This window comes from Chenopodium quinoa, unplaced genomic scaffold (genome assembly GCF_001683475.1).
Source record: "Chenopodium quinoa cultivar QQ74 unplaced genomic scaffold, ASM168347v1, whole genome shotgun sequence".
Taxonomy (NCBI): Eukaryota; Viridiplantae; Streptophyta; class Magnoliopsida; order Caryophyllales; family Amaranthaceae; genus Chenopodium; species Chenopodium quinoa.
The window spans coordinates 1-21,460 of NW_018744693.1; the positions used below are offsets into that span (position 1 = coordinate 1).

Genomic DNA, 21,460 nt, shown 5'->3' on the forward strand with positions numbered 1-21,460 from the left:
GTAGTGGTTGATTAAAATTTGACTACCATAATGTTTTAATAATTATACTTCGTACAATTCATTATTGAATTTTTCTTCACAAAATAAAGTATATTTCTTTATTTTTGATATAAAATTGTATCAATATTTTTTTTATTTATCCAATTTTTAGTTTCATTTATGCAATTTAAATATTTATTTTATAATTTCTCGATATTTTTATTTTTTATTACACTATTCAACAATTATGTTTGTGTTGTAGCTATTGAAAGACTAATTGGTTCATATTATAATGTTAAAAAAATGAACTGATTATATAGTATTTTATCATTAAAATACTATGGTAATCAATAGTCATATTTCAACCGACAACTATATCAACATTCAATTATTATTATTATTAATCTACTACTTTTCCTTACAAATCCTAGAAGATAGAATTACATTGTTGACATTGATTGGGTCAGTCAATCATAATAAAATCATTGATTTTAAGAAGAATTTATCCAATATGATATGAAAAGATGGGATTTTCCAATTCCAATATAATAGAATGTTGATTTCGTTTTCACAATAAATCTTCCAATATCATCACTAATAGATCCACGCATGCACACCTATCATTAAATCCTTTTATAAATACACAACCGGGTGTATATACAATAATAAATGAGCAGAAGATATCCTTGGATGAATCGAGTGTATATAAAATATTGAACCAAATAATTTCTATGCCAATTAGGCAATCAACCCCTTCTTTCCCCCCTACTATATACTACCTTCAGTCCAAATTACTCGTAATTTTGGGTTATTATTTGTGAGATATAAAATATTCCAAAATTGCGAGTAATTTGGACCGGAGGTAGTATATAACATGAACATTTGTTAAATAAACCAAAAAAAAGTATGAACAGTGCTTTCATAAGGAATTAAATTGTAAAAAACTAAAAATCCTCAACTTTTCACTGTTGTTGTCCAAGTATAGAAAATGCATAATGTAAATTAAATTACAGTACATTTTCTGTGTGACCGCCTGACACACACCAAAATACTGAATAAGTAACCCTTGACTCCTTGACCGAGTAACCCTTTATTGACCAAATAACCTTGTCCAAGTAAGCACGATTGTCCAAGTAAGCACGACTGTTCAGTGTGATCAGTCATATATGAAATTGTTTATGAAACTAATTTTCTTTATTTCGTACTCCCTCCATTTTTAAATACTTGTTCTATTTTCCTTTTCCGGCTGTTTTTAAATACTTGCTCCATTTCCTTTTTTGGAAATATTTTACAATATTTAATTCATTTCTCACACTTAGGCCCTGTTTGATTCACCTTAATTTTGCTGAACTAAAATTATTTTTACTGAACTGGACTTATTTTTACTGAACTGAACTTAATTTTACTGAATTGAAATTATTTTACCGAACTTATATTATTTTTTTAACTGAAACTATTTTTACTGATTTTCTATTATAATTCTTCTTTAAGAAAACTGAACTTTACCGAACTAAACTTATTTTTACTGAAATAAAATTAATTTTACTGAACTGAACTTATTTTTATTGAAAAAAATTATTTTTACTTAATATTTTTTTTTTTAAGGTGAAGAGAACAGGACCTTAGTGGACCCAACTTCTCTCTCTCCTCCTATTCTTCCATTACTTTTGTTTTTTACAATTTTTATTTTTACAACTACCCCACTACTTTCATATTTTATTACTTTCTTCAATTTTTCCTAAAACTCTATCCAATGAGAAAATGGAGCAAGTATTTAAAAATGGAAGGTATAGTAAATACTTGTGAAAAAAAGGGAAAAAAGAATAAAAATGGCCCATATATATAAATATCACCGATTCACCATTACTGTGTTGAATGTCCGAACTAACTTGCTTTTGTGACCGAAACTCACACATCCCTACCCATTTTCTCTTTCTCTCTCCTCTCTCTTTCTTTTCATAATTTTGTTCTTGCCTCACATAAAAAAACCCTTCTTCCTAGGAAAATAAACAAACAAAAGCAAAAATTTATAAAAAAATGTCTTCTCCTAGCAAGCGCCGTGAGATGGACTTGATGAAACTGTAAATACCCAGAATTAATTTATTTTTTGATTGATTTTCTATTATTTTTTAATCATGAATTTGGATTAAAATTTGGGTTTGTGTTTAATATTGTTCAATTTTTATGAACTAGGATGATGAGTGACTATAAGGTGGAGATGATCAATGATGGCATGCAAAGAATTTTATGTTGAATTTCATGGACCCACTGACAGTATATTATCTAAACTCCTCTGATTTTATTTTTAGAAAATGATTGAATGTTATTGTTTAATTTTATCATGTTTGTAGTTGAATTTATCAAATTTGTGTAATTATTTTTCTGGGTTGTGGTTATTTTTGTGTTTTGATTTCTGGGTTATGAGTTTTGGTAGAATTAGCAAAAAAAAGTTGCCAGTAACTTCAGTTCATCTAGTTTGTACTTTTAATCTTCAATGTTTGAGTGAACTTAGTTTGATTCAGTGTAGGAAGATCTTAATCTAAATTAATCCCAACTATTTTTAATTATAATTATGATCAGTTGTTTTTTTGACTGCGAAATCTGCTGCTATATATCATAAATTCTTGATCTATATATACTTTTCAATGTGCAACATTTAGCTTTATTTGTGTTTTTATGTGTTCACTTTACTGGATTTTTATGTCTCAAAATCTGCTAGAAATGAAATTATTAGCTTGTAAAAACATTGTTCATATCTGGTAGGTCCTTATCAGGGAGGTGCTTGGAAGATAAGGGTGGAGCTTCCTGATGCCTATCCATACAAGTCTCCATCCATTGGTTTTATCAACAAGATATATCACCCCAATGTTGATGAAATGTAAGTCTACTGAATACTGATGCATATGTAATATGTATGTTGAGGGTTATGTTACTCCGACTTTTCATTTACCACAAGTACCCGTGTCGGAGTGGCTGCTAATCTGCTATGGAAGTTTTGTTATGTCTTTTTTGAAAGGTTCACTCTATATGATTAAGAATGCCTCACTGGCACTGACATTCTCTTGCATCTAATTGTCAGGTCGGGGTCGGTTTGTTTGGATGTTATCAATCAGACATGGAGTCCTATGTTTGGTATGAATATAAGTGCATCTTTTTGTTTCACGGTTTAAATGGGTTGAGTACTTTGCTTTTATAGTTGGGTTGAGTACTTTGCTTTTATAGTTGGACAGTTGTTATCTTTGAAGCTGATATAACGCATATTGAATTTGTTGCAGATTTAGTAAATGTTTTTGAAGTGTTTTTACCTCAACTTCTGCTGTATCCTAACCCATCAGATCCCTTGAATGGGGAAGCTGCAGCCTTGATGATGCGTGATAAAGCTGCTTACGAGCAGAGGGTGAAAGGTAATGCTTAAGGCCTTTTTAAAGCTTCATTTCATTGCCTTTCTTGCGTGGCATTATGAGGCAGTTGAGCTGTACATTTTTTTTTCTGAACCTATTTGCTAACCTTCCTTTTCAAATATTTCAATCTTAGTTATTTTCCCCCCTGATTGTCTATTACTTTTTTTTTTTTTTTTGACAAAGATTGTCTAGATTACTTTATACTTAATGAAGTTCTGCCAACAACTATTGCACAAGGCAGGGGAGGTCCAAATATATGTATGTTTCTCCTACTTAGTGTAAACCAGTAAAAAAGATTGAAGATATTTGCAATAATCCTTCTCTGATATCTTTTCCAATCCTAACTTCTCAGGATTAGGCTTTCCCTTTTTTCATTTATTTAGAGTCTATGTCCCATGTGGCTAGCCCTAGTCCAACTCAATTTGACACTCTTTAAGTCCAAATTATCCCTTCAAAGCTCTAACTTGCCATTTGACTTCACTTTTATCACCAAAATATACGCAATATGTGAGTATTATAAACTATGACTCTTAATCCCCCCCCCCCCTTTTTTCCTCATTCTTCCAAGCGAGCTCATTCGTAACTATTATAATATTGGAAAACATTCCAAGATGATCTATGATGTAACCTTATGTTTTCATCACACAACTTTCACACTAATCTTATTACCTTTACACTTATATCTGATAGATGGAACATATATGTTAAATGTACCTCCTTTGTCTCTTAGCATATCCGTAAAATTCTCTTGGCACTTGGTCATACGTGTTTTGGAAGTCAAAGTCACCATGTGTAGGATCCCTATATATTTTCATTAGACATTTGACTGTACAAATTTGCTAGTCAAGGAGTTTCTCCCTAAACATTTCCTAGCTTCATATTGGTGGATTTTCCCTTGATGCACTTCACTTAATCAAAGGTTTTTGGTTTTCTGCTACTTGACTCTGGCCTATTTGAATATGCTCCTTTTTTTTGTTCAATCTTTGCTGCAACATGCAAGTTCTCTTATGCCATGGTTTAAACTTTGAACTGAATCCTTTATCTTCCTTGTTGGTTCAATTTCTTCCTCCTTTTTCTACTAACTAGAAATTTATTTTCTTCCTTTGTTTTTTTCTTTGTGTTGGACCACATCTCATCACCATGTCTCCTTCCAATTCATCAAATTCTTATTAAAACCCCAAAATTACTCAAACTTAAACCTCTTTGCAATACTTTCTCGCTTCCAAATTCCAATTGGCCTAATCTTCTTTTTTCTAAAAAATTCTTGCCATCACCTTGGTATGGATTGAGTGACATTGCTACCTTCAAAGCTCCACCATTTCACTATCATACTTTGACAGTTCTTTCTGTTTCCCAGCTCTTGACTAACATGTTCCTAACCAAAGATATTGGATTTGGTATCACTAGGAGAAATTTGCAATCCTTGAATCCCATCCATCACCTGGATAAAGATGCAACAGAAATGTGTTCTTGCGTTGTTCTTCTTAAATTTAATATGCATGCTACCTTTAATGATAATGCTTTGAGGACGATAATTGGAAAAAAAGTGTGAATACAAAGTTGTTTGATACTTTTGATTTTTGCTGATCATGATTCTGTAATTTCTAAAAATAACCTCAGGATGACAATGTATTTGGACGTCATCACTGATATTTACAATTCTTATTTTGCTGATTATAATGCTTCCCTTTTTAAAGAAAACCTCAAAATGGTAATTATTTTGGACATTTTCACTGGTTTCAAACTTGTTGATATAGTATTAGTTCTTAAACCTAATTTCTTAACATATGGTTTTCATTAAAAATTCATTGGTATTAATATGCCAATAAAGCACACTGCTACTTTGAGGGTTGTCTTGCTGCAGGGTGGTGCTGATTATCCAAGCCTTTATTCTTTGTGAATAAATATTCAAAAGACCTTTTTTATTTTATTTTTTTAATACTCTGTTTCTTAATTTATTTCATTTTGTTTTTAATTTTTCGGTCTTAATATTGTATCTATATTTTCACTTATCTAAAATAATAGTCCTCATATTCTCATGTCGATGTAGGGATAAAGTCATAAAACTACCTTGGGGAGGTTTTTCTGTCTCATCTTTGCTGCACTGTTTCACTTCTGTTGGTGGCTTTACTTCCTCGCTCTTAAAACCCTTCCTTTACCATGACATTAAATCTGTCCATTTAGATCAGAAAAGTAGTGGACATGGGGGTTTTATATGTAAATGACTTCCCAACTATCTGCTTTGCTTTTGATTGCAGATTTTAGAAATTGCTGGTATACACATTGGTTGTTCATCTAACTAAAGTTGGAGTAAAAGTCTTGATTTTGAAGATAGCATTTGTGCTGCTTTTTTGTGTTGAGCATTGAAGGAAAGGGATTGTGAGCAAGGAATAGTTACCCGGTTCATCATAATTATTTTTTTGGCTTTCAAGATGCTAAAACTTAAGATAGGGTGTGGCTGTCAAGAATGACAAGCTCTGGTACTGGTTGTCTTTACTGGGTATCAAAGTTTGATTTCTGTTGATAATCTTTTAGTATACCTTAGTACTTTTATCTGAAGCATGGTAGAGTACTGAAATTGGATCCTTGAACTTCCATCTTGACAAGATGTTATCTACATATTAAAATATGGAGCGTAAGCACAGTTGCTAGCTCAGCTAGGCAGGGCATCTTGTTAGAAATTCTCTGGTGAGATTTCTTTTAGCGGATGCTTTCATCGTCTTTTTGAAGATTGTGAATGTTACATGGAACATTTACCATCGGTTTCCTTTTGGGCCATAATGACATTTAGTCGCAGGCAAGAAGCAATATGTGGTTTTAGTTTTTTGATCGTTCAATAGTGAATTTGACATTAATTTGTGTTGCACACGAGTACTACAGCGGTTCTGAATTTTGAGATTAGGAGCATTACACTGCAGGTGATTAACTTTGTTATTAGGCAGCAAAGCTGATGCTCTATTGCTCTGTAGTGGTCCTAATCACTTAATTGCGAGGTATGAGTCAGCAGAAGCTAGGTCAGAAATGCAAAAGACATAAAGCCTGTGCCCTTATAATGGTCTTTCTTTATTCTTGCCAGGAGCTTAACCTCATTATAGATAGATTCCTGCAGTTTGAGAATTGGATAGCTCGAGAGTCATTAACATTTCATAATCTTTAATATATTAAACACATAATTTCAAGTTTTCGACAATAGCCATCGTCCTTTTGAGATGGAAACAACTTGTGAGAGTGCTTTCCTTTTTGGGTTTAGGGTTTACTTATAGTTACCTTGTAGATGATTAGGACTGAGCGAACCTTCTCATTTCTTGCCCTTTTTGGTTGAAAATTTGACCAAGAAATATTTTTTCTTGGGTAGCTGAGGTATGCTTCTCCTGTCCTTTTGACCACTTCAGTTTTTCTACCCTGTCATCATCAGCAAATGTTAAGATTTCTTGGCTCATTATGAACACTTTTAATCACCATTGCCTTGTCTTTTTTAGTGGTATTAATGAAGCTACCTTGAAGTGTTTCTGTCATCTCTTTTATGGCCACCTTCCATGCAGCTTGACATATTTGTGGAAAAATCTTATGTTCACCATTTTCTTGTCCTTGACGTTGAAGCTACCATAATGATTTCGTGCCATCTCCTTCAAGGCCATCATCCATGCGGTCTGGTTGCCCTGGCCAAAAGATGCATCAAAACCTTCGGTTCACCTTTGTCTTGTCCATAGCATTGTTGTGGCATTAGTATTATTGAAGCTATCTTGTTGTTTTTGCTTCATAACTTTATGGTCACCATACGTGTTCCCTGGGACGAAAATCTAGCCAAATCTTAATAGCAACATGTTATGGCAATTCTTTTATTGATACACTTGCACTTCACTCCTCATTTCTCTTTTCTTTGGAAGAATAATTTTTGTGGTAAATTACTGAATAAGATGCTAGGAAGTTGTAGTCTTTAATGTAGTTCTTTTTTATAAATGAGAGTAAGTATGCTATTTCGTGAAAGTGAAGATTTGTATTATTTCTGCGAGAACTCGTTGGATTTAGTGTTAAGGAACTTTTACTTACTAACCCTTGTGGAAGATTTAGGACATACTATCGACCACATACTTGCTGTATGTTGCCAATGGTCTTAACTACCATGTAGCGAACAGTACCTTAGTGGTTAGCTAACAACTTAGCTAGGAAATATTGTGAGGAGACAATTGCTACATGAAGCACTGAAGCTGTGAGAAGTTAATGGGTAAGGTCCATCGGTACTTTGAATTTTGACAAAATAGATCATCGATATCCACTGTATTGCATAAAAAGGAACACATTGGGGGTCAGTGAATAGTTTCACTTATAAGATATCAGACTTACTTTGGTTTTTGTACTTTCTTACAGCTAAGAAGGGTCTATGAAGAATCATGGGAAGATATCTCAAATTTGATTGAGAATACCCCTAAAGCCAATGTGACTATTTATTCCCCCCCCCCCTCCTTTCTTTTATAACTTTTATGTGGACTAAATATTAAATGGATTAGAGGCTGTAAGGATATATTTCAGGAGATAGGGATGGTTAATTATATTAACATATTATGAAGTGGATGGATAGATACAAATTTTCTTGGAATTATAGACCCCAAAGGCATGAGCATTGTGAATTTGTGATGGTGCTAACACATCCATTCTTAAATGTGTTACGGAGTGTGTAATCCTTGAAAGATTGGTGTAAGAGTTTAGTGACGGGTTACATGACATGTCCTGGTTTATTTGCTAAGCTTGCGTGAATAATATTGTGTAGTTATTTTGGTTGTGTGAATTTTTCATTACTTGAAGTCTTGCTATAATTTCTTTTCGTCCCTAAATATATATCTTTGTCACTTTTTAAGATTTTTAAAAAATTCCACTTGGTTATGGCTTTTTTGTCTATTTCCAGATATGCTCTTTAATACTTGTTGCGACCTTGGAGTAATAGATGCTTTAATTGTATCATGTGTGTGGGGAAAGTGTACTACTTTGAAGATTTATTAATTATTGGGTTTCATTCTTGGTTGTAGATGTGTTTTGGGGAGATTTGTGTGGTCTTTATTCAAGTTGAAGTGGGTTTATTGCATCTGGATTATTATTTTGGGTTATTCTTCAATCATCTAAAGAAAATATAGGGGAAATTCAAGCGGACAAGGAGTTTAAGAAGTGACAAAGGCAAAGAAAGTGGGAGGTTTCTACGCATAATGACCAATTATGAAACGAACACTCTTTTGTCTAAAGATGCGAAATCGTTGGGGAAAGCGTCATTGTAGGATGTAAAAGGTTGTATTAAAGTTTGATGCCCCATATGAAAGAAAGTTGTGAATTTTGTTCTGAATAATTTCCCTTTTATTGAGGAGAAAGCCACACTTAAGGGCTTAGATTTCGATTATTTAGTGTTCTTCTAAAGGAATTGGTAGTTGTTCGTATTCAACATAAAAATAAAAAAAAGTAGTTGGGGGTTTATGACATATTATGGGTGCATGTTTTTTCTTTAGTAAAGAAAAAAGATTACACGGCCAATAAGAATTCATGTTCAAAATAGATTTAAATGGGAGGTTTCCTTTGATTATTTTATATGGTAATTATTTTTGTAAAAATTTGTTAGGGCCTATTCTGATTGACTGAGCAGCTGAGCTGAAGAGGCCCTTATAGTCAATAGATGGGAATTCATACTTCAGTCTACTTATGGACTTTGATGTAGTTCCTAACCTTTGGTGGTATGAAGATTTATTGTAATTGTGAGATATGGAATATTACTATTGTCTTCAGATAGTTACTAGATCCTAGTTGGTAGTTCAATTGTTTGAACACTTTGATGTAAAGTCTGAGGGTGCTCAAAATTTCTCTTACACATATAGGGTTGACTATGGTTTTTGTTAAGAAGACGGGGAGCTAGATGAAGTTGTTGGGAAGATAATAAAGTCCATAATTAAAGAACCGTTGGTGATCCATTCCCTTGAGGCTAGAGGTATTTTAGCATATGTTTGAGGAGAAGAAGTTGAAGGTATTTTAGCATATATATATATATATGATTCGCTTCTTTTAGAGAAGGATTTCTTTGAACAAGGATTGGAAGATGATGGTAATTGTGGGATCACCTACGTTCTTAAGTGGCGTGGTGTCATGGTTTGAGTGTTTTGAGTATTTTACGTCTGCCATGTGGCACACTCTTCTCTATTGGTGACATTAAGGCTAGTCGAGAGTGGAAGGACCTTATGAGCACATAGCAGCCTAAGCGTGAGATGAGTTTGTTTCTTGCTTATTGGGCTATTGTCGAATAGAGAGGAGTTAGAGGGTCAACTGGGGCTTGTGACGGTTGAGTAGCTAAGGTGATGAGCACATACGGAGGTGATGATGAGATTTTTCCATTTAAGGGTTTTTTTTTTTAATCATTTGTTTTGGGCTGCTGGAAACATGTGGTGACACTATTTATAACGGCCTACAACAACTTACAAGATAAAGCAAAGGCAAAATGGGTAGAGAGCTTGGATTTTATTAATTACTTGCCCTCTAAAGAACTTTTTGGTTTTACAATATTCTCCTTGAACACTGGATTGACATTAACATAATAATCTCTCCAGAGGCCTATAAAACTTAAGTAAAAGACCTAGAAAGCATGAATTACATCTAAAGAGAGCCTCATCGAACAGTTAAGAGGAGCAGTTCAAGGAGGATAAAAGGGCCTTTGTTTTGTTGGTTTCCCTCTCAGTAAATACAGTTTAGATATTAATAGTATGATTTCGGAGAAGACTACATTGACTTTGGATGAGACCAGTGATAGTGTTGGGAAATGAGAAGTTTTTGAAGAGTATGTTGTCTGCAAGCTGTGATACAGTTATACAACTGTCAATTTTGAAATCATTGGTTTTGTGGGGAGCGGGGGGAGGTAGTAGAAAAGATCTACTGAAAGTTAGGTTCCCAAGGCACATCTACACTCCAGAAATCCCTGTTTTTTCCTTTTTTATGTCCCAGTAGATTGTTCTTTTGCTATCAGTTGGGTTACAGTCTGTTTCTGATGTCTGTTTCGAACTTATACATTTCCAAAATCTGTGTTTATAGGGGGTAAGTGTGCTTGCGGCCTGGGGGTTTTCTTGTGTGTGTGCAGGAGGGGGTGTTAGAAGGTTCTTTGCGGTTTGAAGGCAGCGGAGTTGAGTGTGTTGTAGATGTGGAAAAGATCTATTTGTTTTGCTTACATGATTGTGTCGAAGCTTTTGATGTAACCTTATAGAAAGACAAGTCTATCCAAAGAGAAAGATGAAAGATTCTTTCGTTTTCTCTCTCTCTCTCTCTCTCTGACATTTTTTCTCTCAAGCTTGTGCTCTTCTTCCCTTTTACATTTTCGACAGCTGTATTGTCTCCTGTATCACCATCTAGTGTTCTTGACTCAGCTTGAGCAAGGCTTGTGGATCACTGAATTGTAAGAATTATCAGTCTTTCCAGTTTGACATGGTGTGGTTAGGTGAATTTCACATTGGCACAGCTCTGCCTTTCTGTGAAATGGCTGATTTTATTTTACTCTTTTTTTATCACTTTTAATTTTTGTCAAGCATTCAAGCCTGTTGAATGAATGTTTGCACACCGTCTTTTGCAAAGCTTATTTGTACAATTTTGCTATACTGCTCTCATCTTAGATCTCAGAAAACCAGTCCATCACATTTTTGAAGTTATTGTTAGTCTCTCATGAGAATGGAGTTGCGCATCAGTGGGAGGCACTCTGCCTCCTACAGCCTTGTCCCAGGTTTAATTTTCATGGTGGCCTCTCATTGATTCGGGGTGGGGGTTGTGTACCTGTGTGGGAGGCACTCCGCCTCCTGCAGCCTTGTCCCAGGTTTAGTTTTCATGGCGGTCTCTCATTGGTTTGGGGGGAGGTTGGGTGGGGGTGGGTTGTGTGTTTATGAGTTTAATGCTTCACCCCTGTGGCTTTGGGCTGCAAGAGGCAGTCCACACTTTAGGGAGTATAATTGCCATAAGTTAGTGTGAGCATTTGAGATGGTCCTTGAATCTGTTTGATTGGACTAATAGTTTGCAATTGTCCTGCTGCGCAGCTTAATAATTGGACTTGGTACTTTTTCAGATTTATTGGTCATTGAACTTTATATTTCAAAATACGAAGTATGTATTTGTATATAAAAAATTGTAAATTGAATTACACATCTTATTATTCTTATTGATACCTGCTTTACTCTTTCATGGACAAAATTATTTCTGGTTCATTTTCCAGAATACTGTGAGAAATATGCCAAGCCCGAGGATATTGGTGCAGCACAGGAGGATGATAAATCCAGTGAGGAGGAGCTGAGTGAGGATGGTTATGCTTCCAGTGATGGTGATTGATGAGGTGGCTGGCAAAGCTGACCCTTGAAGCGACACGCTCTATTTAACAATGCCCGCTTGTACATTTATTTAATCTAAAAAAAAAGAAAAAGAAAGATTGGAAAGTGCTTCTAAGAAGGGTTGATTTCATGGAAAATATCTGAACACTTCCCTTCTGTTCTTCCAGCTCTTATTGACCTTCTGTATATTATTGTACTCAGACGTTTTATGAATCATCGGATGTTATATATTCATTCATGACATTGATTAAGCAATTTCTGGATTTTCACCTCTAAAAGGGGAATATAATGACACCTTTCTTTGGTCTGACAAGGCTATTGTCTACAGTTTTAGTGATTGTTTAGTTAACAGTTGCAGTTCTAGGATGTTTTACATTCCTCAAAATTCTCCTGTGTTTCGCATTGTATTCTACTCTTCCGAGGAAACTAAATTTCTTAGAAAGTTGCAATTTCCTGAGAATCTGTTAACTTTGCGCTTATGGTTGGTGCCTTCCTGCTTGGCTGACAGCTCCTGCAAAATATAGAGGAAAGCGAAGTGTAAGTTGGTTTCAAATGGGAACACAAATACAAATTTTAAATGGCTGCAATTTGCAAATGCTACATTGCTACACATGAGAGTGATGAAACATGATAATGGATTATAGGCTCAAGATTTTTTTTTTTCGATCTCTTGGAAACCGGGAGGGGAATTTCAACAATACGAAGTACTACAACACAAATTATGCGTTGGATGAACCCGTAACCTCTTAAAAATACAAAGGTTTTTCACATTTACCATCTCAACCTACATTGATTGATGTTTTAAATTCACATAATTAATATTATATATTTCTTTACTATATTAATTAAATTAGAGGTTACATAATTTATTTATTTTCACAAAGATTAGATTATAAATACATACGAGGAAAAAAAAAAACAATAACACATGAGACAACGCCTGAACCACACACTAATGATACAAAAACTTGAACATAATTATCAAATTAAAGAAGTACAAACTAGCAATCCGGGGCATCGCCCGAACTACACACTAATTTATCTTTTAAAATGACAACTTAACAGTAGAGGTGATCAATATTGGCCCGACCTCCTAGCTCGGCCCGATCCAACCTGAAAATAGGGCAGATTTGTGCAAGCATAAAAACGCATTATTAGTTAAAAAGCCCGAATCCGACCCGCAAAAGCCCATTTTAGCCCGACAAGCCCGCTACTTTTTTACAAGTTTGGGCACGAAAAATTGTGTTAAGGCTCGCCCCCGGCCCGATTTTTAATCACCTCTACTGAACATTTAACACTCTCAATTATACAAATACACCTAATTAGTTCAAATTTTTATATTTGTTTCCCTATAAATTAGAAATTGAAAAATATGAGAATGATGGACAGCATACCCACAAATGTCGAAATTTACATTTATGTCCCTATAAAGTTAACAAATTATCCAAAACTAACAATCAACTACGAGCATAGCATTTTCTCGAACTCACATACTCATTTCGCACATCATCCACATCCTTCCCCGGTCTCCTCATCCCGCCACCACCAACGACGGCGCCGATTTCATATCAACGATTTTTCCACCGCTCCCGATCAATCCGAAACCCTAATTTAGAATTAACAGATTCAAAAAACAGATCAAATTAAGCTTAAAATTTGTAAGAAGTGAAAGAGTGTGATGAAGAGGCTATTGGAATTTGGGAAGAAAGCAATGTTCTATGTTAGGGTTCTTTCTGGTTATGAAGAGCGTCGCATTCGATCTTACAGATTGCAGCTTGAGCAGCGTCTTCGATCTGTACTTCTCTCTCTTTTTCCTCCTTAAAGTTTTCTATGTCAATTTCAATTTTTGATTCTAATTTAGGGTTTTTGTTGACATTTGGTATGATTCTATATTAGGGTATTTTTGTTTCACATTTTTTTATGAAAGAGTTTAATTGGGTATTGTAATGTGAAATTCAGGAGCTTAATACCTAAATTAGACAATTAATGGAGATTTATGTTACTATATTTTGGGTTCTTTGTGAGATATTTGGGAAATTCTTTGTTTTTCCCGGATAAATGTATTGTGTAAGAAGGTTGTTGGAAGGATTGTGGGATACTAATTTGCCAGGTTCAAAGATGTTCCTTTAAGAATGACAACAATTATGCTGTAATTATTTGTCAACAATGTCGGGAGGTTTAGAGTGCTAGGCATACTCTACCTTAGCTCTAATTTGTTGGAATTAGTCGAATTGTCTTTATGATAGGTTCTTCTATTAGAGTCTTGAATTAAAAACATTATGTGTTAATCTGTAGATAATTTTTGCTGGTGTAATCATGTACGGAATTAGTCTGTTTTGAAATGTATACATTTGGTTGTTTAGTTTGGTGAGTGTTTTCCATCTGCCCTGAAGTTAGTTTCCTAATGCTTACACGCTATTGGCGTTACATGTACTGTTTTTGCATGCTTGATGTGAGGTTGAGTGAAATGGTACCTTGAATGCGTTTATCAAGGGAGCATAAGCTAAGGTTTTGATGTGATCATCCTTTTTTGATTTATGAATTTGAAATTTGAATTATCCTAAGGAAAAATTTTATACTTCCTAGAAAAAATCAAGTGATGAGGGTGAAGAAAAGAAGAGTTGAGATGTGATGATGTGTCACATCGGCTGTGTGTGAGAGTAAAAAGAAGCCATCCATGGCATATGATATAGAGACTGCGTAGGACCATAGATACACATAGAAGACCATGTGGGTAATGGAACCATGGGGTTGGGCCGTTGGGGTGTAGGGAAGGAGTGTTTACATTCTTTCACAGTGTGAGGTTTTCAGTTTAGCATTAACTCTTAGCCCGTTTTCCTACCCAGACTTTCTGCTGTACTGCTGCAGTTGCGAATTAATATTGCTTTAAGTTAGAACCCAAGGCTGTTTTTCTCACCAATCAAATGCTATGATAATTGTTTCTTTTCATTTGGAGATGACTGGTTACATCAGTAAGGATGATATGGATGTTATACCTGATTGATTGATTTTAAGGAATATGTCAGGAGAAATGATTTATTGATTAGTGAAATTAACATTTTCTTCCATGTGTGTTCTCTATTCAGGCACAAGAAAAAAAAGAGGCCTCAAGAAAGATCCCTGAACAAATTATGCTGTCTGAAATTCGAAAAATGGTGGAAGAAATGCAAAATGTAAATAAGAGGTTAGAAGAGATGGTGAGTTTGTTTACTGGTTAATTATGCAAATAACTCTTATGATTGGACTGCGAGGGATCTTTTACTTGTTGCATGTAGTTATGTTGCTGTCTTGTTGACAGTATGAAGTTATGTTTTACATGTCTCTCTCTTTGTAGTACTGAAATTTGCATCTTGCAAGTTGTGCAGTGTTGAGATGAAATTACTACAGAGTACCTTTGTCTGGATTCCAAATTTCTTTGGAATTGACACTCACATTTATTTTCTTGAGATATCCAGAAAAAAAAAGGTCTCAAATTTCTTTGGAATCGACACTCACATGTATTTTCTTGAGATATCCAGAAAAAAGGTATCAATTATACAAAGTACTCCGTATGTGCTTATGTTTAAGCATTTACCCCATTTGCAGACATGATGGTCAAAAAACTATAGTGGGGTTTGGACAATGTGACTATTAATCTTGGTTCTTAATGCAAGCAGTTTATATAATACTTATGTTGCCGGCATGACATCATAAATTTTGGAATTTGTGCTTAACTTGACTACAAGGGAATCATATGTGTACCCCTTTACTATGGGTGTTTATTTTGCACTTTCAGTCGGGTTTGACCTTTCAATGAATTCAAGGCTTTTAAAAACTTCATTAACTTTTATGTGCAGGAAGGTGATATTAATGAGTATTTCAAGCCAATTGACAAAGAAGTGGGAGTTCTTATGGATATGCAGATGGAGAAAGAGAAAGCAAAGATGGAAATGATGGGTTCCATGTATAAACAAGCTCTGATTGAGAAAGCTGAAACACAGGCAGCTGGAGATGTAAACAGTGCTAACCAAACGAATATGGAAACAATGAGTGCCATGTTCAAACAGGCTCTGCTTGAGAAAGCTGAAGCAGAGGTGGCCGCTGAAATGAAGAAGTCACAAAAAGAACAAAATCTTCCTCTCTCTAAACAAGGTTAGATTAGATAATTATAAGAATTTTAGACAAAACATGCTATGCGATGAATAATTATGAAATGCTATGCTTGTCATCTGTATTACGAGGGACAGGAATAGAGTTCCAAGATAAATATTGAAATACTGAAAATCTGAAATTCAGTTTTTTTGTTGAATGATAATTAGAAGCAGAAATTTTGACTGATTCATGAAATGAGAGCTTACTTTCGTTGTTTTTAAACATATGCTGATGGTTAGCAGATTTATGCTTCAATGACTTCAGTTTCTGAAGCTCAAGCTATTGTAACTATGAGTTCGTGATAGTGTGATACCCTAAAGCCCATGAAACCCAACAAGCCTAAATTTCTGAATGATAATGGAAAGGAAATGCAGGAAGAAAAGCATGTTCCTTTTTTCTTGAATGGAAGTAAAGCATGTACTTAGTTATGGGTGGAGCTGCTGAAGCATGTAAAATAATCAAATTTTATCATATAAAATGTTGTTAAATTACTATTAACATATATATTTTCACTCCTTCAATTCGGATGAATTGCAACACTTTTCTTTTCATCTATTTTAATTAATTGCAGCTCTTTCATATTTGGTAAAGGGCCAATGTTATTCCATATTTTCCTCACACTAACCTCACTTTCAATATTTTGATGATGTTCTTTTTTCAGTTAGTACCAACTAAATATAGCCCCACCAACTATACTTTATAAGTATATTACACTTCTAAAATTCATATTTTGGTCTTCATTCTATGCGTTTTCTTAAACTATGTGTCAAACCTTTTGCAAGCCCTTCCCCTCAACAATGCTATATTAACTCATCCAAGTTCCAATACGAATTTTTATTTTATTTTATATTCCTAGTTTATTGTTTCACATAAAGCACAGTAGGAGTTTTTTTTCACGTACAGGTTCAGAGGGTTTTTAGACCTTAAAACCTCTACTTCAGGTAGTGGTTTTCTGTTGAAAACCAATACTTCAAGCGACAATTTTCAGGTCTAGAAACAGCTACTTCAAGTAATGGTTATGATGTAAATTTCTTATTATAATGGTCTAGAAACAGCAGTCTTCGTTTTTTATTTACGGAGTATTCGTTATATTAAGAATTAAATTGAAGATAGAAAGTACTATTAAAAATAAAATAAAATTGAAGTTAGAAAAACTTTAAATATGAATAATCTTTGACAAATATATGAAAAAAAATTCCATGTTTGACTTTGTTAAATTTGTCTTGGTATTTTCTTAGACTAGTATGGGCCAAATATTTAAAAGAAATTCAACCTTGTGATTGTTGTGACCTCAAAGTTTTGAGGTAAATACCTCACCAATTACACTAATGGTTAAATAAATATTGTAATTACTTTGCATTTTTTTTTTTTTTTGAATAGAATTACTTTGCAATTTTATTGTAATTACTTTGCAATTTAACAAGGAAATATACCCTTCAAATCGTAAGGAAAGTAAACCCACTTTGTCATTTTGTCTTCTTTCTTAGAGACTTACCCAAGTGAAAACTGAAAAAGGTGGGGTGTTGAAAAGTCTACAAAGTTCAACTTATAGTAGTACCATTTAAGCAAGCGCAATGAATTATAGAATTGCAGTGTGTTAGGGGGAGGCATCCCACTTGGAAAATGACATTTGTGGACGTAAATTGGACGAGGTACAAATTGTAGGGACTTATCTTTATATTGTACTAGTATGAACATGTAACACATTTACTTATCAATTAGACCATAGGTCCATAGTCATTGAATATTCACTAATTATTTGGACAAGGTATAGACTATAGAGTAAAAAACTACAGAGTATATACAATGAAATACATGTCTTTATGTATTATAAGAGGTCATCCCAACTAATTTCTGTTGTTAAAAAAAAAAAAAAAAAAGTTTATCGTGGAAACATATCTTTCTTGTATTTATTTATATGTAGTACTCGTAATGTGTTATTATCATATACGAATACATGATGTAAAATATATAGCAGTATTTTTTTTATTCTTTTAATCCTAATATTCTAAGGCTTTTTTTTTTTTTTTTTTTTTTTTTTGTTCTGTATATTATAAGGTATTATGACGTACGTATTCTTTAAGTTATCACAATTTTGCGATTATTATTTAATGTTTATGTCCTTCTGTTTGTAATTTTATGCAATAGTATGGCCGGGTATGCACTTTTGTTATTAGTTTTAAAGTTTTCTAAAAAAAAACGTGTATGATTATGTATTTTTTTTTTTTTGACGGAATGCATGATTATGTTGTTATTCATAAGTTAACAAGAATATATTAATTTATTATCTCCAACCTTAAATAATCAATTAATCACATCAATTATCATATTTTTACTTGTTTAACAAGCAATATATATATATATATATATATATATATATATATATATATATATATATATATATATATATATATATATATATATATATATATATATATATATATATATATATATATATATATATATATATATATATATATATATATATATATATACTAGTTTTGTGCCCGTGCGATGCCCGGGTTGTTTATTGAATTTTAAGATAATTTTTAATCTATATGCCAAATTTTAAAACATAAGACAAAATAAGTTAGGAATTGATGTGCTTTTGTGATGATTTAAACTATATAGTAGGCATGTAATGACTAATAATAATAACATTGGTGAAAATCATTTCTTGACCCGTAACCTGTAATAATGACCATGTCCGGAATGACTCGTGACCCGACCCGATTGACATGTCTACACGCATTAATAAAATTATATTAGATTGTAAAATTTGTTGTTTTAATTGATTAGAATATATTATAAATAATGGATGTGGTGCATTTTGAGCTAATTCCTTCGCTCCAAAAAAATACTATGATACAAAAAATAAATTTTTATTAAAATTATAATTTAATTTGTACATATGAAATATTGGTAGTTTATCGAAAATAAAACTATAAATTAACAATTTTATCCTAAAATTTTATCCAAATTTGATTGAAAATAGAATTCTAAATTAACTTTTTATATCTTACAAATTGAATTATATATAACTCTATCCTACGTGGCGCGACACTTGGCGAAAAGTTGGAACGCCAAGTGTCACTATCTCGTCGTTTGGCTAAAAGTTTAGTTATATATATATATATATATATATATATATATATATATATATATATATATATATATATATATATATATATATTATATATATATATATATATATATATACTAGTTTTGTGCCCGTGCGATGCCCGGGTTGTTTATTAAATTTAAAGATATATTTTAATCTATATGTCAAATTTAAAACATATCATTGATACAAGATTAGTTAGGAATTGACGTGTTTTTGTGACCATTTAAATTTGTAGACATGTAATGACAAATAATAATAATATTGGTGAAATTTTTTTTGACCTTTTTTGAAATGACTCGTGATCCGACCTGATTGACAGGTCTATACACAGTAATAAAATTATATTAGATTGTGAAGTATATTATTTTAATTGATTAGAATATATTATGAACAATGGACTTGGTACATTTTGAACTAATTCCTTTGCTCAAAAAAAAATTATGATACAAAAATAAATTTATATGATAATTTATGAGAGTTATAATCTAATTCTTTTTTTGAATAAAATTATAATTCAATTTGTACATATGAAATATTGGTACTTTATCAAAAATAAAACTCTAAATTAACAATTTTATCCTAAAATTCTATCCAAATTTGATTGAAAATAAAATTCTAAAATACCTTTTTTATTCTATATAACTCTATCATACGTGGCACAACACTTGGCGAAAAGTTGGAACGCCAAGTGTCGCTGTCTCGTCGCCTGCCTAAAAGTTTAGCTTTATATATATATATATATATATATATATATATATATATATATATATATATATATATATATATATATATATATATATATATATATAAGGCTCATATAAGAACCCTCCTCTATATAAGAACCCATTATATATAAGAACTAATCTGGACCGTGGAATTAGCTTGATCTGACCGCTCAAAATGAATGATTAGTAATGACATTTTTGTAATTTGAAGGAGTTTATTCAAATTCTTTTTCCTCTTCCTTCAAATTCTTTTTCTCTCTCTAAAATTCTCAGCTTTCTCCCTCTCCTCAGTTCAACAGATTGGCGAAAGTTCATCAAATTCATCACGATATTTTCACAGATTTTGGATTAATTATTGTAAGTTTATTAATTTTATAATCAGATTTGTTTTAAATTTAATGATTTTTCATGCAATTTTGATGCGATTAATTTCATGCGATTATTTTGAGCATTTTCTATGTAATTGTTCTCAATATTGTTTAGCGAATATTTTGCTGCGATTTTGCTACGAATTTTATGCGATTTTGATGCGATTTTTTGCTGCAATTTGATGTGATTTTGTTGCGTTTTTATGCGATTTTTTCTCAAATATTTCCCTGATTTTTGCGATTTGTATGCTGCGATTTTGATGCGTTTATTTCTCAATTTTTGCTGCGATTTATGTTCGATTTTTACTGATTAATTCATGTTTTCGTCAATATTTTTGCGATTTTTTGCGAATTTTCTATTCGATTTTGTTTTTGGCGATTTTCTATTCGATGTATATTTATTTTGCTCGATTATTTATCAATTCGATTGTTTGATTGTTCGAATTGTTTGTTCTTATTTTGATTTTTTCTCAAAATTTTCCGGCACAGGGGATCTGTTCACCGGCGAGGTTAGGGTTGGCTGGGTAGAGAAAGGTTAGGTGGCGGCTAGGGTAGCGACGGCGGCGAATTTGGTGGCTGGGAAGAGGAAAAGGGTGGTGGTGGTTTTTCCTTTTCCTTTTTTTTTTAATTTTATTATTTCTAGATTTTATATAGTTCACTATGTTCTAAGCAAAAGCAAATTTAGAACATAGCTATGTTCTAAACAAATTTAGAACATAAAGTAATTTACTACGTTCTAAGCAAATCAAATTTAGAACATAATTCACTATGTTATAAGGAAATTTAGAACATAAAGTAATTCATTATGTTCTAAAATAATTCAAGATGTTCTAAAGTTTTCCTTCTATGTTCTAAAATTTTCCATCTATGTTATAAAGTTTACTCTTTGTGTTCTAAAGTAATTCACTGTGTTCTAAAGTAATTCATTATATTCTAAACTATTATTTAACTATCTTAGCATGTTCTAAACTTTTATTTAGCATATATTAAGTTTACTCTTTATGTTCTAAAGTAATTCATTGTGTTCTAAAGTAGACAATCTTAGCATGTTTGTCAAAGCTTGTTTAATTAGCACTAGTCTTAACTTGGGATAACTTTTGCTTTAAAGGACTACTAATGATAGATTGATTATATAGCCAATATAATGAACCCACCTTAATGCAAGTAATCGATCATCAAATTACAATAAACGATGCTAAAGATAGTGTTTAGAAGTGCAAAAGGATATGATTAAACAAAAAAAAATTACTTTTGTGATTATCTCATATAGTTGTTAGTAGTTTTTCCTCTAGTTCAAGTGTTTTATATACATTAGCCTACTAGCTCAACGGGTAGAGCATTGTTTGAGTTTTTTCATTAATTTCATCAATTTCGTTTTCTAGTTTTCTTTTTCTTCTTCAAT

The 21,460-nt window shown here is 32.6% G+C and overlaps 1 protein-coding gene and 1 pseudogene across 3 annotated transcripts; both read left to right on the top strand.

Moving 5' to 3' along the window:
* The first annotated feature begins 1,763 nt into the window (after nucleotides 1-1,763).
* LOC110702402 lies at nucleotides 1,764-12,023 on the top strand (annotated as a pseudogene).
* A 1,365-nt stretch (nucleotides 12,024-13,388) lies between these two features.
* On the top strand, nucleotides 13,389-21,455 carry LOC110702403. Of its 3 annotated transcripts, XM_021880099.1 has the most exons (5): nucleotides 13,389-13,505; nucleotides 14,797-14,907; nucleotides 15,547-15,841; nucleotides 19,982-20,047; nucleotides 20,548-21,455. In XM_021880099.1, the coding sequence occupies exons 1-5, from the start codon at nucleotides 13,389-13,391 to the stop codon at nucleotides 20,595-20,597; spliced, it is 639 nt and encodes a 212-aa protein (XP_021735791.1). In that variant the 3' UTR covers nucleotides 20,598-21,455. The 3 variants fall into 3 exon arrangements, with proteins under 3 accessions (XP_021735791.1, XP_021735793.1, XP_021735794.1); XM_021880101.1 differs by lacking the exon at nucleotides 19,982-20,047 and having other exon boundaries at nucleotides 20,548-21,454; XM_021880102.1 differs by lacking the exons at nucleotides 19,982-20,047; nucleotides 20,548-21,455 and adding an exon at nucleotides 16,084-16,378.
* Nucleotides 21,456-21,460: the final 5 nt, after the last annotated feature.

Excerpts from the sequence above, each read along its gene's own strand:
- LOC110702403 (XM_021880099.1), top strand. The coding sequence starts at position 13,389 with ATGAAGAGGCTATTGGAATTTGGGAAGAAAGCAATGTTCTATGTTAGG. Across the intron at positions 14,908-15,546 it reads ATAAGAGGTTAGAAGAGATG|GAAGGTGATATTAATGAGTA; the intron begins GTGAGTTTGTTT and ends TTTTATGTGCAG. Across the intron at positions 20,048-20,547 it reads CAGATTTTGGATTAATTATT|GGGATCTGTTCACCGGCGAG; the intron begins GTAAGTTTATTA and ends TTTCCGGCACAG.